This window comes from Lepidothrix coronata, unplaced genomic scaffold (genome assembly GCF_001604755.1).
Source record: "Lepidothrix coronata isolate B3197 unplaced genomic scaffold, Lepidothrix_coronata-1.0 Scaffold9, whole genome shotgun sequence".
NCBI lineage: Eukaryota > Metazoa > Chordata > Aves > Passeriformes > Pipridae > Lepidothrix > Lepidothrix coronata.
The window spans coordinates 2068308-2084790 of record NW_016690189.1 but is presented as its reverse complement, the minus strand read 5'-3'; the positions used below and the strand labels follow the sequence as shown (position 1 = coordinate 2084790).

General features: G+C 36.2%; 1 protein-coding gene across 3 annotated transcripts in view; it reads right to left on the bottom strand.

The window, feature by feature from the left end:
- Window positions 1-16483, bottom strand: part of SYT1 (synaptotagmin 1) — a 350802-nt gene that overhangs the window by 63272 nt on the left and 271047 nt on the right. For all 3 annotated transcript variants that reach the window (XM_017804502.1, XM_017804504.1, XM_017804503.1), the window contains 2 exons: window positions 14182-14349; window positions 10224-10391 (listed from right to left, as the gene is read on the bottom strand). In XM_017804502.1, coding sequence (XP_017659991.1) covers window positions 10224-10391; window positions 14182-14349 — 336 coding nt within the window. The remainder of the gene's footprint in view (window positions 1-10223; window positions 10392-14181; window positions 14350-16483) is intronic.

Sequence of the window (16483 nt, the reverse complement as noted above, 5' to 3'; positions counted from 1 at the left end):
TCAGAAGATACTAATTTTTGGATTTTATGCTTTTAATAATAAAAGCTGCAACTTTCAATACACTATAAATGTGTATATTTTCCTTCAGGCTGATGAATTAAACTAAAAGCAGAGAGTTCTTCATTAAGAAATCAACTAATAGTTTAGTATCACTAACAGGCATTCTGGAGAAATAATCATGTCTTTTAAGAGATTTTAAATGATTTAATAATTTAAAGCTTATATAGAAAATTATGATTCTATATCTACAGAAACATTTGCTATATCAAATCGTAATGACACAAATTGGTTCTCATTGTAAAAAAAAAAAGAGGATGAGAAAACATGCACAAATTCAGATGGCTCATGAAGTTACAAGTGGGGTTTTTTTGAGAGCTTTAGTGTATTGTCATATACAATTGTACTATGACAAGAAAGAAATCATGGGTTACAGATACGTGCTGTGGAAGAACTGCAGCTCTTAGTTTGTGTCACAGACTTGTAATAACTGTATCTATTTTCTGTACAACAAGTACAAGCAAAAAAATCAGAGTAATCAAAGTTAATACAAATGACCCACATATCATTGAAAATTTGCCTGCTCTAAAACATCACAGAAAATTAATGTTAGGCCTGACTGATTAATGTGAAAGTCCAAATGAGTAAAAACATTTTCAGCATAATCCACTGCTATCTAATTCTAGGTTGGGCATTTATAGACAGGGTATGTCAGCTACAGACCTCGGGGCACTCCCACAAAAATGAGCTGCTGCCAGTTTTGAAGCCCAGGCTCTACTCATCAACAAGAGATCCTTTGGTTGATTTTCACAGTTAATGAAGAAGATATGGAAAAACAAAGGTAAAATAACTCGATTCCAGACAACCAGAAGTAATTTCAGTAGCACCCAATATTAAACACCTAATGGGAAGATCAGATGCTGTCTGCCCATTGCCAGCCATACCACTGTGAAGCGGCAGTGGCATGTTCTATGCTGGTGGCATCAACAGCAAGTTATAAACCCCACATGACGGTAATTGTACAGAGAATTGCTTCAGTTAGAATTTTATGACAAGGTCTTTAGCTAAGAGAAAGAGATTTGAACTCAAGGTCAACCACAAGTGGAGAAAGGCACAGTGAAGGGTTCCCAGATTTAGTTGCCTTTATCAGTGTCAGTGGAAATTGCAATACCCGCTAATTCTGTTCTGTTGTAGGCAAATGCATGCAGCCAATCAAGCAGCAATAACACACCACTTTCAATTCCCTCACTGCTAGTTAGGAAACTCCCATCTCTGGTATTATTTCTGTAATTGTAATCGTAGACATAATGCTCAAGGAAAAAGCCATGGCCTCCATCTCCGTGGATTCAGTTTCAGGTACATCTTTTCATCTTGCTTTTGGCCAGTAAGAAGCACACACAGAATTTACCTGGGTCCAAAAGGAGATCGGAAATGGATTTCATCTACGCACTGATGATTGTAGCTCAAGTGAGTTGTGTTCTGCTCTAATGACACCGTAGTAATTCTGTTGCAGTGACCATACTCAAGCCTTCCACAGAAAAAAAATCATACTCTGGAAACTTTGCTAGTGGAAGGGACCAAACAACTACAGTACTCCTCCATTCATCTAGTGAGTAAGCTAGCCAGGCAACCAGGTGAAACAAAAAGCTCCAGTGAATGCAACTTAAGATTGCTCACGAAACTTTCATCACCAAAGATGCATCCTAAAAGAAAGATGTATTTCTGCGTTACGCTCAGGTCTACATCTCATAAGCACAGATACACCAAAAGTGAGAGAATATATGCTCAGAGGTAAGGAGTGGAGTAATTCACAAAAGTTTCATCTCTGGTCAACATAAATACTAAAAAGCAACTGCAACTAGAGGCTACAAAATGCAAGTAAATTATTCACTGAATCACTCAGGTGTATAAAATGATGGTAGAAATTAAAAACAAAAAGAAAACTGAAAAGAATAAGAAACTGAGAGAAGAATTAGCATTTTATGAATTTCTCCCTAAATGTGGCCAGAAATATGGAAGTCTGGGGAGGTGTATGGGGGAGGCTAAGGGGACACAGGGGGAAATGGAGGGGGAGAGAGAGAGGAGAAAGGAGGAGGAGAGAGAGAGTTTGATCTTTCAACAATGGTCTCGTTCTTGGAGTAAAATTCCTTGCTATTGGAATTTTAGATGACAGAGAGGTTAAAAACTTTGAACAGTAGAGCACCAATATTATAAATCATGCTCAGATAAGGTACAGAAAAGTATTTTTGTCAGTCTTGTTAATCTCTTAAATATTATGTATGATGTAGAGTTACTGATGAGCATGCAAGAATAATAATATTTGCCATGATCCGTGAGATAGAAAATGAAAGACTGGCCATAGTCCTTCAAAAAGAACTGTATGCAAGTTGTAGATTGCAATATATTAAAACTGGAAATGTCAGTTCTCCATTAATCTACAAGGGGAGAATGAATCAAATGCAGAAACGGAGATGTTCTATGAAAATGATTTTTTTTTCAGCAACTTATTATTTTGTACAACAGCATCCTGCCCAGAAAGAATTAGACATGAACAAGTGAAAAAGACTATGCTATTCCAAAGGTTTTTAGAATCTAATTTAAATCATCAAGTTCTGAGTGTTTCTCTAGTTATGATGGCAACAATCACAAAGTAAGCTGCAGAAGGCCATGGAAAAGAAAGAGGAGAGAACTGCAGGGTTGACTGCACTAAAACCACCCAGCTGCATCAACACACTAACAACACATCAGCCACTGTAAGAGATTTCTTTGGCCTTTGGTTTCTAGAAGGCTGAGTTATATGATACAATTGAACAGGTAACCGTAGGACTGAGGTATTGCTGTCTGTCATCCATTTAGTCTAGAAATAAGACCTGGTAATACTTCCTAAATTCATGTACTCTACCTCTTAAAACATGAGCATAAACTAAATAAAAGCCCAACACCACTGAACTTAAAATACAGTATTATGTTCTGGATTCTAACTGATTAGGGCATTTGGTGCTAATTCCTGTCACAGGTATAATGCAAAGTGCTTCAAATACCAGTTAAGCTCATTGTTGAACTAAATGGAAACACAACAGGCTTTGAAAAGAGGTTAAATGGTTACTATGGTAATCTCTAACATGGTCTAAATCAGTGTTTAAAAGCTGACAGAGGAAAAAAAAATGAAGAAAATGGCTAATAGCTTTCTTTCCTGGACCACTATTCCTAAATCTTTGACTTTTCCCTCTTCAAAAATACATTTTTCTCTGATGCTTCTGGAAGCAAAATCTTTTAGTTCTACATGAAGTGGACTCAACAAAGTGAGCAGATTATAGTGGTATATTACTCCTCAATCTTCTAATGAAAATGCTGTCATTGTCTTTTTGAGACCTGCTTTTCCCTCATGATTTGTATTAAAGTCTTGGTCTCTTTCTGAAGGTCCTTCTAATGACACTTATGATGGAGTATTTTGATAGTGTTGTTTTGCAGCTTCCCTTAGCTCTTGATCTTGGTTTGTAACAGCAATCAGATAACCATTTTTGTCACTGTTGGTTTGGAAATGTAAGAGAGAAAGGGAAGTAAATTATTATCCCAGACTACTGCAAAGCTTCTGCCTAGAACCTAGTGAGGCAATTTCTGCCTCTGCATTATGCATTCACTTGATGCTGGTAGTCAGAAAAATAAGTAAGTACATGAAAGTCGAGCTGGAGACCAATGCTGGAAAATTTCAGATATAGTTCTAAAAAGAACTCAAAGATGATTTTGATCCCTCTCAGTATCTTTCTCAAAACCCTGTAAAAACACTTTTCAGAACACTGCTTTCCAACTGCCATTGTATGAAGCAGTGTTTTAGAACTTTAAAATATCCTATACTTGAGCAATAGACTCCCAAACATTAAGAAGCAGAGGCTGGGAATTGTCCACTGTTCCTTCCTTTGGCCTTGTAATTTTCTACGAAGTTTTCAGGAATATACCTGGTCTAAAATGAATGAATGAATGAATGAATAAATAAAATAATTATGATAATTATAAATAATAAAATTAACTAGTATTTGTTTAATAGACATATTATTAAATTTTGTATGTTTATTATTAATTTGTGTGTGTTTGTGTATTATTAAAATCTTGTGTATTTTGTATATGTGTATTATTATTTTGTGTGTTATATTATTTTCTATAATGTGTATATATTACAGATATATGTAATATATGATACATAACACATAAAATATATGTACTTATGTACTATATTAGATGCTCAGCACTAAGTGTAGGATCTATTTTGTTTGCACAGTTTAACCTCAAGATGCCTTTCTGCACTTGGAAGGAAAATGGTAATCATTATGTTTTTGACAAATAAGCAATAGAAGTTTTTCTGATCTCAGAATGAATACTGTCCAGAAACAGAAAGGGCCCAGAAGAGCCTGAATTTAACACTATCGCTGAACTTCTCCTTCTTTCTACTGTTCTGTGTATTTGAATTTAATACCTGTAAAGCCAGACAGCCCGAGATGAATCAAGACAAGTTCCTTTTTGATTTCAAGTATGCCAATTACATTCTTTTTATTATAACACAAGAATGCCTCTGACCTCCTATGGTGTCTCTTCTAGACAGGGAGTTAAGAAAGAGAATACTCAATAAAGGTATATAGTGGGATTGTCAGCAGTTTGAGTATAAAAGGCAAGAGAAGAAATGCATAATTTTAATAGCCTGAAACAGTATTCTAACTGCTCTACTCAAATAATATTGTTTTCCCTTTAACATCACAACATTTTAACATCTTCAATTTCAAGATGAAAACCAACTAACTAACTGCAAAAGAATTTTAAACCAGGCTTGCTTATTCTCAAACTTGAGAACCTGTTTTGTCCCGTCTTACTATGAAAATCAACTCATTGGCAGGACAGATCCTGTACTTACAGGGTTTCACAGGCATTCAACACTGTGAGTTTACTCTATGGAACTCTCCAAAAAACCTGAAAATTAAAACCCCCTTAGATTTTTAATTTTTAATTGGGTGTGATAAGAACTGAACTTGAGGAAATGCGAACACTATGAAGAAAACATCATGATCCAATATGCAGCTAAATAAAGGAGACCTCACATTTTAAAATTTGTCTGACACTCTGACAGCATCTCCCTAGGGATAATGATACTTTCGTTCGCAAAGCACTGTGCTATCTGCAAAGCTGTAAAAGAACTAAGTGTTATTATCAGAGATGGGAAAGGCCTATTAGATCATCTGTCCATCTATCATACAACCATAACAGAAAGTAACAGTGAATTGCTGCTGTACTTTGACAGTGACTTTTGTAAAAAATGTCCTTTAACTCTTAACTCTCTGCAAGTTTCAGTGCTAGAGTCAATAAGCTTGGTGGCTCACTAACTTCTATGAAGTATATGAAGGTACTAAATATACCCATTTCAGGCACACTTTCCACCTCATTCCTTTAACTTTTATTTTTTCATGAGGAAGAAAAGAACAATCCTCAGGTATTGCCCACATCAAGCTTCACAGAACTGGTCTTCCACTCTCCAGCTGCAGAATGCTTGCATCTCACCCATTTCCAAGGCAGTAGTGTAGCATTTCTCCTGCTTGGGATTGTGCATCATGTAGGAGAGTGAAGCTGGTGTTTTCCAGCAGACTTCCAACTCAGAAGTCATGTATAAAATATACCCATCACAATGCACTGTGACATGAGCATGCATCCATCATGTAACCTATCCATGGTGAATGCCTGATCAGATAATGCATAGAGTCTCATGTGAAGGTGTTATGATCAGGTTCTTAAAATTATTAGAGATGCCTCTGCCTGAATTAAGGTGCAAATGAGACCATATGCCAAAGTCAATAGTTTTTATTTAACAGTAAATATGATGTAGAGAGATACAGAAAGAAATAGGAAAAAGAGAGAAATGGGCAGAGAAGGAGAGTGACAGAGACAGATTAAATAGAAAAAAAAATCACCATTCTGTGGATTCTGACAACATCTCAAGTTCCTGCCACAGTCCTAATTAGTAGGCATATTTGAGGTGGACTTCAGTGAGCAGTTGCTTCTTTGCACAGTTTGCTGCATTGGACAAAAGTCTTTCAAAGATTTTAACAATATTTAAGCCATTAACCAATATCGGTCTTTCATAGATGGCAGTCATAAAAGGTTTGCAGAATTCTTGGTGGCGGATATTGTCAGGTCAAGGATCCTTTTCTTTATGCTTCTCCACTGCTTCCAAGGGAAAGAATTGTTTCTGCTTCTCCTTATATTCTGTAAAATTTCTTGGCATGTTTGCTACAACAGGTTTTCAATTTAAGTGCCAATATAAGAAAATGTCTGGAGGGAAATCAGCTGAAGTATTCAGAAGATGACTCTCAGTATGATTCACACCACTGTGAGCAAAGAAGAGGTCTGTCTCGCCTTCTGTACTGCAGTGATAACAGATATTGGATGCAGTGTGTACTCAGATAAAGTTAATGGCAGTGACATCTGGTACATGACAGAGACGAGCAAACTCCTGTGATCTGCTTTTTAACACTCTGTGCCCAAACCATTATATGTCAGACTTGGTAAAAGTGAATAACCTTTCAGTATTTACCACTTGTCCCATGCTCTCAGTCAAATGAGACTGAAGGACTACTGGTTAAGTCAACTCCATATATTCACAAGGAGACCACAGGCAAAAGCAGACAAGAAAAAAAAGATTCAAGGTATGAAGCTCATTAGTAGTGGTCTCCGCAATATTTAGCAATCGTTGCACAGACTTTTACATTCCCAAAGCCCTCTCCCAGTCGTAACAAATGCTCACATAAAGGCTTGTACCTTCAAAGTGCTTCACCAACATAAATATATTAATAAGACCTTTCCCAGAAGAGAAGGCAGTGTCAGAGAAATGCCATTCAAATGGCTGGGTTGTGAGAGGTAGCGCTTCAAATTAGTTCATTAAACCTTCATCCTCTGCCATCAATTTCAAGCCCATTTAGAAAAAATGACAGAAAGTACAGTGGAGCTTTATGAGCAAAAGAAAGAGTAACTGCTCATAAAATTATTTTGCCCCCTATGATTGAAATGTTAATTAAATTGTAATTCTATGATGTGCATCAACTGAATTTGACATAAAGGAAACTAAAAAAAAAGATTTTTATACTCTGTTTGACTGAGGCCACCTAGATGGTTCTTTTAACGTGACTGGTTGCAATTGCCGCTGATGTGCTCTGGTAAACATTTTGTTTAGGTGCCAAAATTAAAACATTAAGGATAGTCTGACATCTGATACTTTATTTCAAAAATATTTAGAATTCGGATTAGCACGAGGTTTCTAAGAACTGCCAAACTTACCTAACCTCTGCAAAGGCAAAAAAGGAAATAAAACCTATCTTTCTTCAAATATTGCAGGCCACATACAGAAGTACTTTTCAAGAACAAATTCATTACACAATTATACCATGTAGAATAGTCTGCAAAAGACTTTTTGGTGGCAATAAAATTACATTTGTCATCAATTTTTGCATGAAATCCAGTTGCTTAGGTTTTAATTTGCTTTTTTAGTAAGCTAGGCCACCATATCATGTTCATGATCACTACCAAGAGACAAGAATGTGTCTGTTGCTACATATCTGGCATAGGTAAATCATGTTAACCTTCATATGTGCGGTGATGTATTTACTAATACTGAAATACTTCTTGATCACAGCTATATCTGCTGTGAATTCTGCAACATCTGCTGTGTCAGCTGATAACCCCTTTATGGAGATACGATTTCTGTCCCCTATTTATTATCCCTTGAAATATACTAGAATTTGCTTAGCATCTTTGCTGTGGAGCCGGGACTGGAACATCAAAGATGGTGAGGTAGTTGAGTCAAATACGGAATATGAATGACATTTCGTGTGAACATAACTCCCAAACCATTGACAAATGCAACTCTCTTGGTTCTTGGTAGAGATTTCTTTTCCAAATTGGGCTAAGCAATTCTTTGAATCAGGTTCAACATACATATGACAGAAGTAGAGGTTCCATAATGAAGTAGAAATAAGTGAAGATCTTGTGGATTAAATATACTTGGCTTCTGTGGGGTCACTTTTTATCTGTACAGTGAGCTAATGAGCTGGTGCAGAAAAGCTACACATAGTATATAGAAAACTAAGATTAAAAAGTCTCCATACAACCTAAGTTATGATATTTTTCCATATTGATTGGATACCTTGTATGCTTATGAACACTGAGATGCAAGAATAAAACAGAAGTTCTCCTGTAGTATGAAATAATATTTAGGATGTCGGTGTAAGCACAGTTTTTCATGATGTTTCATAAGATCATATTACCTAGCTCCTTACAAATAAAATAGCCATGCTTGGTAGCAACTTCAAAAAGGCCCTATCCAAAAGGTATAAAAATTACAACGGCTTTCCTGCATACATAGTACCTGACATATGAAGGAAGGTGAGAGCAACGAGCAACCTAGATTCCGTCTCTATTGCAAACTATTCAAAGCTCTTGTAATACTCTTCTAATATCCAAATACTTCCAGAACTATTAATTTTAATTACCTTCTTTTTTAATAAAAGATGTTTTCCAAATCAGAAAGCATTTTTGCAAGTAGCTCACACTGCTCAATATCTGCTTCAAGTAACATTTTCACAATATTGCATTAGCAGAGTATGAACTTTCTGAAGCTGTTGCAGAAAAGTGACTGAGATTTAACTGTGGATGTTAGCTAGAAAACTTAAGAGGCAATGTTCTATGCCACAAGACAGGTGAAATCCCACACTAATCTATAACATGTTATCTGTCAGCTGCATATGGGGATATAATTGTTTATTTTCTTAAAGCTTGAAGTTATACTATAAGGGTAAAATTTCAATTCCTCTTTGTGTAGTATTTGGCTTATTATACGTGTTTTGATACAGAAAAACATGAAACACTTTGAAATCATACATAATATTGCAATAGAAGACCAATTTGCTGCTTAATAAAATTTCATATTTCCAGCTTTCAGGTGGGCTGAGGCTTTAAAGGAACAGGGCCTTCGAACTACAAACTTCCTTTTTCTCTTTATTTTCATTTTCATATTTGGCTCTAAGAGTGAAAGAAAAATGTCCCATATAGCAAGGGTACCAATGTACCCTGTAAGTGCTGTCATTATGAAAAAATGCCGTCACTATGAAAAAATGTCATACAGAAAAGTCTCAATGTAGCAGTGCCTTTCAAATCAATAAGCAGTTGAAAAAAGCCATCTCAAAATACAGTCTTAAAAAACAAACACTCGAAAAGGCAACACTGAAATCTACCATTTTTGGAAAGAAGCCTGCATGGCTGCATTTTTTGGAGCTTTTAATCTAAATCCAATATTCAGGTTTTTTCACTTGTAAGAAGGAAAGATTTCATTCAGATTGCCCCTTTAATTACAGAAATTAGGGTTTGAATCCAAAGCAGCTTATTATCTAAATTAGACGATGAGAAACTCAGACTCACGATTCCCTCTCCTTAAACAAGACACTGAAGTACACCATGCACTCTGACTATTATGAGTAGGCGAAGTACTATCTATCGATCAAAAGGAAAAATAACGTAAACATGAATACAAAATGGTCTTATAATAAGCAGAAAGTTGGATGTATTAGTATGAGTAACCTCCTAGAATGCACAATTTGGTGATAAAATATTTCCAAGAAGTGTCTTGTGTACATGTAGCACTATATCTACTAAGTAACGAATCCATAGGATGTTGATGTAGAGACAAAAATAAAAAAGATGATAAATATTTAAGTGATATGTCATTCCAAGGTTTTTGTAAAATTCATAACTCTAATTAATGGATATTTTTGCATATCAGCTCAATAAAACTATAAGATATTTCAATGAAAACCTACCATTATCATCATGCACAATAACATGTCTTGAGATGCAAACACGGAGAACCACAATTAAATCTAAATGCACACCACTCTTACAATGCAAATACAAATTCTACATATCCAAATTGCACCAATTCAAGAAAAAGTAAAATTCATGAAAACTTTTTTAATATATTGCACAAAGTATCATTGATCGGATTAGCAAAAGAGAATGTCCCACTCAATGAGTACTGGAAAAGATGCTTATCAAAAATGTATCAGGTGAAGCAAGTCTGAGAAATGCTGATAACAGATGGGAGCTGTCTCGGCGAAAAAAAAAAATGTTTCTAGTTTGTCTGTTTCTCTAGCTGAGGATAAAAGTGTCCTGGGGGGAAAAAGTCTGATTTTTCTTACCTCTTCTTTCTCTGCACTTTGCAAGTCCCTCCATTCCTCAGTGACATGACCGAAGTCCACTGTGTTCATTGCAACTTTATATTCCCCAATGATATCGTGTTTGGAGAAACGATCAAAGTCATAAACTGCCATCACTAAAGTTTTTCCACCCAGCTCAGAGTATGGCACCTGCAAAGATGAGAAAATGACAAACTCCACATCTGAGACAATAAAGATTGGTCCACTACAATGCAAATCTATTTCTTTGGTTTGTCAGCTGTCATCTCAGGTAAATTGAACTGCAGAGAAAATTATGAGGTGTATTTGTTTCAGAGTCACCAGACGCGGTATTTCTTGAGACAAGGCTCTGGCACTTGATAGAACAATGTGGCAGCTCACTCATCACTCCTGGGTTTTTCTCATTCTACTTCAAATCATTTTGTGGGTGATGAAACTGAAACAAGAAGCCCAATTATTTGCACTGAAGAGACATGAACTTTTGACACAATGGTGTCTTTTCCTCAATAATTCACCCATCATCACTCAGAGATGGGTAGCTCCCAGATTGATGTAAAAACCAGAACTGGCTTACTGTATCTGACACAAAGTAATTAGACGCTAAACAGTTCTCTTACAGTACCACTACCTATTACTTACCAAGGCATATTTTTCATTATTACACCTTTCACATGGTAGACACTAAGGTGCTTTCTAAGTCACAGTGTATAGCTAGAAACTGTGGTGGCAGAAGGCCAAGTTCTGACTAATTCTGCAGCTGTTCTGATGTGGTTCAGACAGATGCTGTGGGTTAGGATGTTTATAAGTCACATTTTTAATATTCAGATGGAGACAAGCAGTTCAGGTAAGCTACACTTGAGTGGCTGTCTGAAAAGGTCTGACTTAGGAACTGTTTGGATATATGTGAACACTTGGTCAATCTGAATATATTCTGCAAGTATAAACAGTTTCCACGGGCTTCATTAAACATTTATCTATTAATTGTCTATATATAAAGAGAAATGGAAGCATAGCATTATCATTGTTCTTGTTAACCTCTGCATGTTCCGGTCTGTTTAAACCCTAGGACTGTTGTCTTCTGCTACTGTTTGGCTTCCACTTGCTTCTTAAAATAACTTACTAATAACGTGAGTAGTTTTCCTTTTACATAACATGTTATATAATGTTTAAAATAAGCTTATCAAACTGAGATCCAGGTTTAGCTTCCATTATCAAGTAGAATAGTTTCAGTAGTACATGGTTGTATATTTTAGTAAATACTACAGCAAAATCTATTTTCATTCTGTATATATTTGTAGATTCTAAAAAGCTACAGAGAGCAATTATATGTGGAAGGAAAAATTCTAAATAATGTTAGTTTTATTTTTACACAGCCTCAAAAACAGGAGAAGAAAAATGTTCTAAAGTTTATTTTTCTGTTAGTTTACACTGGATCCTGGTCATTTGGAACTCATGCAAAGGCTACATTCATCATTATTTACTTTTTGGTAATCATTAACTTGACCTCAGTAAAGCTCATTTAAGCTATCTGCCTTTTAAATCCTTTCTTCATTCATTACCTTTAAAGTAGTTTCAGCCTCCGTCTTTGTTCTGGACTACCAAGGATGGCCTCAGGTTTTGTGAAGGATTGCTCCCTCTCCCTGCTTTCTGCTCAGACATAGTCAGTTTTTTGACTTAAAGAAGGTGAGACCATGGTAAAAGAATATGTTCTGACACAGACAATGTCATTCCTCTAGACATGAACCCTCTTCCCACTTTGGACCTGAGGAGGAATACCTCCTGGTGTAGTCCAGCTAGGATTTCTTGGTTTCCTTTTGGCAGTGCAGTGTGGGGATACAATTCAGACAGCTGAAGCCTGGTAAACACTTGCACCCTGGAACAGCACCATAGATGTCTGGGAAAAAGAAATGAAAAAAGGACTGCCACAGGGAACCACCCAAAGAAGGGAAGAAATAAAGTTCAGGGCTCAAGATACAATACAGCAGAAACATGTCATCTCATTCCCATTAGCCCTACATTGGGAGGAAGGCAGGCAGCTCACAGCTGTGCCCTGGGAGAAGGCAGCAAAATAGGCCTGGGCTGCCTGGTGGGCAGTGCTGCCAGAGAGATGGGAAGGATGCCAACAGAAGATGTACACCACCTGAAGTGGGTCACAGGAATAAAGCTCTGCCCAAGTAAACACGATATTGTCAATAGTTCCCATGGAAGTTATTATTACAGTTGCAGCACTAGTTAAATGGTCATTTGTGGTTTTCACAGTAGCCCTTAGAACAATGACAGTACTTGGCATCCTCTGTTGGTTTTCTCTCAAGTACAGACCACAGTATGCAGGGGATAATCAGTACCATATTGGGATGTGCTTAAACACTCTATCAGGTCCTGTGTGGAAAGCAAACTATTCTCTGGAGCACAGAATTTGAATATTAAAGATGAGACTTACAACAAGTAGATACTATAGCTCAGGAGTGGCTGATCTGATTTATAATTTGTGTTTTCATCTTAGATGACAGCATTATTGGTTCTTTCTTTGCTTTTGTGAGCTGCATGGGAATATGCAATTTAGAACTCTGTTTTCTTTTAAATACTCTCCTAGGAAAGCTCGAGAAAAAATAACTCCCCACAAAAGATTACTTTTATGAACATCTTCAAGGAAAGAATAAGCTTATATATGCAGTAGTAGTTGTGTCCTCCAGGGATATCTTTCTCATTGAATGATTTCATAGCCTGAGTCTTTCACTGTTCCTGTTTTCAATCTGTAGCTGTCATTATAAGATTGGGCACAGAGAGAAGGGCCTAAAGTAACAGCAGAGGAACTAGGAGAAGCCCTGTGAAACATGCTGTATAGTATTCCTTTATTGTATTTAAGTGGAGCTTAAATTTGGCTACAGTTTTAGAAAAACACTAATAGATATTATTGGAAAGATGTAAATACTGCTATGTGAGCCTTAGCTAGATTTATTTAGTTCATATGTTATTAAACCTGACACAGGATTTCTTTTCATATGTAAAGTAGCATGGCAAAGAACTGCTATGACAAAGTCTAGCAAGATTAATATGCCATATTGTCCTCATCCATTTACCTTCCTCGAGTTTTAACTTATTTTTGAGGAAAAGAAATATTATACTGAATGCCATTAAACTGGACTACAAAGTTATTTAAAGAGTGTTTGTCTAGTGTAAGAATTGATATGCCCGCAGCTAAATCCAGATACCAAACCACAGGTAAGGTATTAAGGAAAAGTTTATTCCAAAGTCAGAAACCCTAAATACACTGATAAAATCATAGCAGGTGAAAGAGCAGCCCAGGAAACCCGTTTTGGTGCTTTTATAACAATACCTTTTGCATCTGCATAACTTAACGGCTATATTCTCCCCTGTGCTTTTATGGTCTCAGTCTCCCCGAGCAGGGGCCTCAGGCATGTCTGTGAGTACTTTTAGCTCTTCTTGCAACAGGGGAGATAACTTCTCAAAACAGGCAGGCAGAGAAATAGATAGCACTATTCATGGGAAAGAATATTCTCCCACACCGGGTTTTTCCCAGGCCTAGTTCTCCTAGTAGCAAAAGCCTCCTCGAGTGAAAACTGTTTTGCCTCCTCAAATAAATTTTCTGTCTATGACTTTCTGTCCCTACGTGTAGTAAAATTTACACGACATTTGTCAAAGTGTCACTGTTTTCTGAATTTCTTGTACATTTTATTTATTTACTACATTTATCATTTTGCACATAAAATATGGATCAGATTGTCATACATCGGGTTAACCAAAGTGCCTAAAATCAAACTGTGCCTTTTAAACCTACTGAAGGCCGAGTCTACATTATAAGAAGATTGAGTATCACAGGTTTCTACAACATAAAAAATCACTACACTGCAGTTACCAGTTAACTAAGACAACTAAATCCAGCCAAGCATGAGACACATAGTGGTTAAATATGAAAGTTTCAATAATTATCAAGAACTACCTTGAAAGTAAATTGCTCATTGAAAACAGGGTTAAGGGTCTTTCTGTGGACTTTTGTTTCATATTTCTTCTTCTTATCAGGCAGCAGGAAGACTTTTACATAGGGATCAGATGTACCACCCATATCTAATGCAGGCAGCTCAGCTGCTTGAATAATCCCAACAAGAAGCTGAAAAGAGAGACAAACAGCACAATGAAATTTCAAATAGATATTTATAAAAAACCTGTAACAGAGATATACACATGCAGACTCTATTTTTGGTCTATGAGAAACTATTGCCCTGTCCCCTGTCCCGCCCCCCCCTCCATTTTTCAAGGAAGGCAAATGAAGCAACACTACTGACTTTAGAAAACCAATTATGGCAGATTCAGACTGTACAAAAGCTGCTTTATAGCAGAAAAGAGGTTTTCAAAGGGCAGCTGATTACAGCTAAATACAGACTTCATCTTTTTGAAGACTGCAATCAAATAACTTTCAATTGCTCTCTCCGCTTGTGCATTATTTTTCTATGCTGAGCACCATGAATAGAAATCACATTATTAAACAATCAACAATGTCTAATTTTGACTACAAAATTTGTATTCTAAACCCCCAACACATAACCTTCCCCCCAAACCAAACACTAAAAGGTGATGAAATCAAATGCAGATCCTCTGGAGGAGCTTTACTGAAAACAAATGGATCTTTCAGTCTTCCTTATATTTAAGTTCTCTTGCTATGTATACAGATGGGATCAGTCAGTAATTTAAAGTCAGCGTTTTCAAAAAATACTCCATGAAAACTAACCTTTGGTAATCTAATCCTAGTAACAATTTGTAATCTCATTCCACAACAGAAAAATTAGTTTTTAAATCGCTTATACACTTATAAAAATAAAACTGAAGCTCAGATGAAACTTGTAAATGCCTTGGCCATTTTTTAAGTGTTATAAATGAAGGCTCATGTTACATTATGTTATGTCACGTAATGTCATGTAATCTAGACATTCCAGCCTGTATTAGGCCTCAGCAGCATAATGGAGCTGAGAAAAAGAAAATACTTTTAATCTTGTTCCACAGATACAGAACTAAGGTAAACATTGAAATGAGTCTTCAAGGTCATTCTGAAGACAACATATTAAGAACTGGGAATGAAATCTGAGAATATTTTCTTCTAAATCAGTGCTTCCGTCACAATATATTTGTTTCTCTCATGGATGAATTGTTTAAAATTGGAAACAGAGGCTCTAACAATTGGAATACAGAACAATAGAGTCAATCTAGGAAAGAAGGTTCTGGCTTATGAGAGATTCCTGAAAGTTAGACTTATTTTTACCAGTTTTAAATTCATAGTATGGCCTGCATGCTTTCCCTCCTATAGGACTCTTAAGCTCAATGAAACATTTTCCTTTAGCTGCATGAAACATTTCTCCTTTTCTGACTCATTCTTATTCTAGATGCATAACACTTCATAAATACATAGATAGGCTCAGGATCTACATCAAGTTTTTCACATCAAAGAATGAAAAACAAGGCTATGATTTTTAGTTAACAGAGTGGAAAAGCAGTTCAATTCCCCTCTACAATTTCTCTCCCTAAAACTGAGGCACAGTGCTCTGGAGAGTACATCAGTCATCTTGTCTCCATTTTTAACCCTGTGCAATACATTAGCCAAATTTTAGGACTGTAGTTTCATGCCACTGCACTATACCAACCTAAGTGAACCCCCTCTCCTACTCTTTTATATCATCTATCCTTCAGCAAATTCTAAGCTGCAACATAGTTTAGAGCAGCAAAATAAAATAGGAATACGTAACTCACATAATTTATTACGTTAATTAAATACAACACATGTTTACAGATTTGTGGTTCTTCCATCCTATTTCCCTTTGTAAAATATGGTTCACAAAATCAACGCTTCCTTTAATAAAATTCACACAGAAAATTTGTTTTAATATTCTAAGGAAACTGAAATCCATTTGTCAGAACTCATTTGCTGCTTTTCCTTTACCCCTTTAAATCTTCTGCTTCTGAAGGGTCTAACATTTCATACTGATTTCATACTGATTTCAAGTAGGATCAGTGTGACTCATCACACGGCCAGGGAATTTGCTCTGGGAGTTGAGGAAAAGCTCCTTTAACCACAGTTTCTTGAAAAGTTTCAAAACTCTTTTTAGCTCTTGCATTGAAAACCAAGCACTGATAGTCAGAAGACAGTTGAAAATACAGGCAAATACTATTTATTATGCCAGGTCATAGCTGTGTGTAAATACCCTCCTACTGACAGAGAAATTTTTCTTAATTTTTCTCTTATTTTGTCTTGC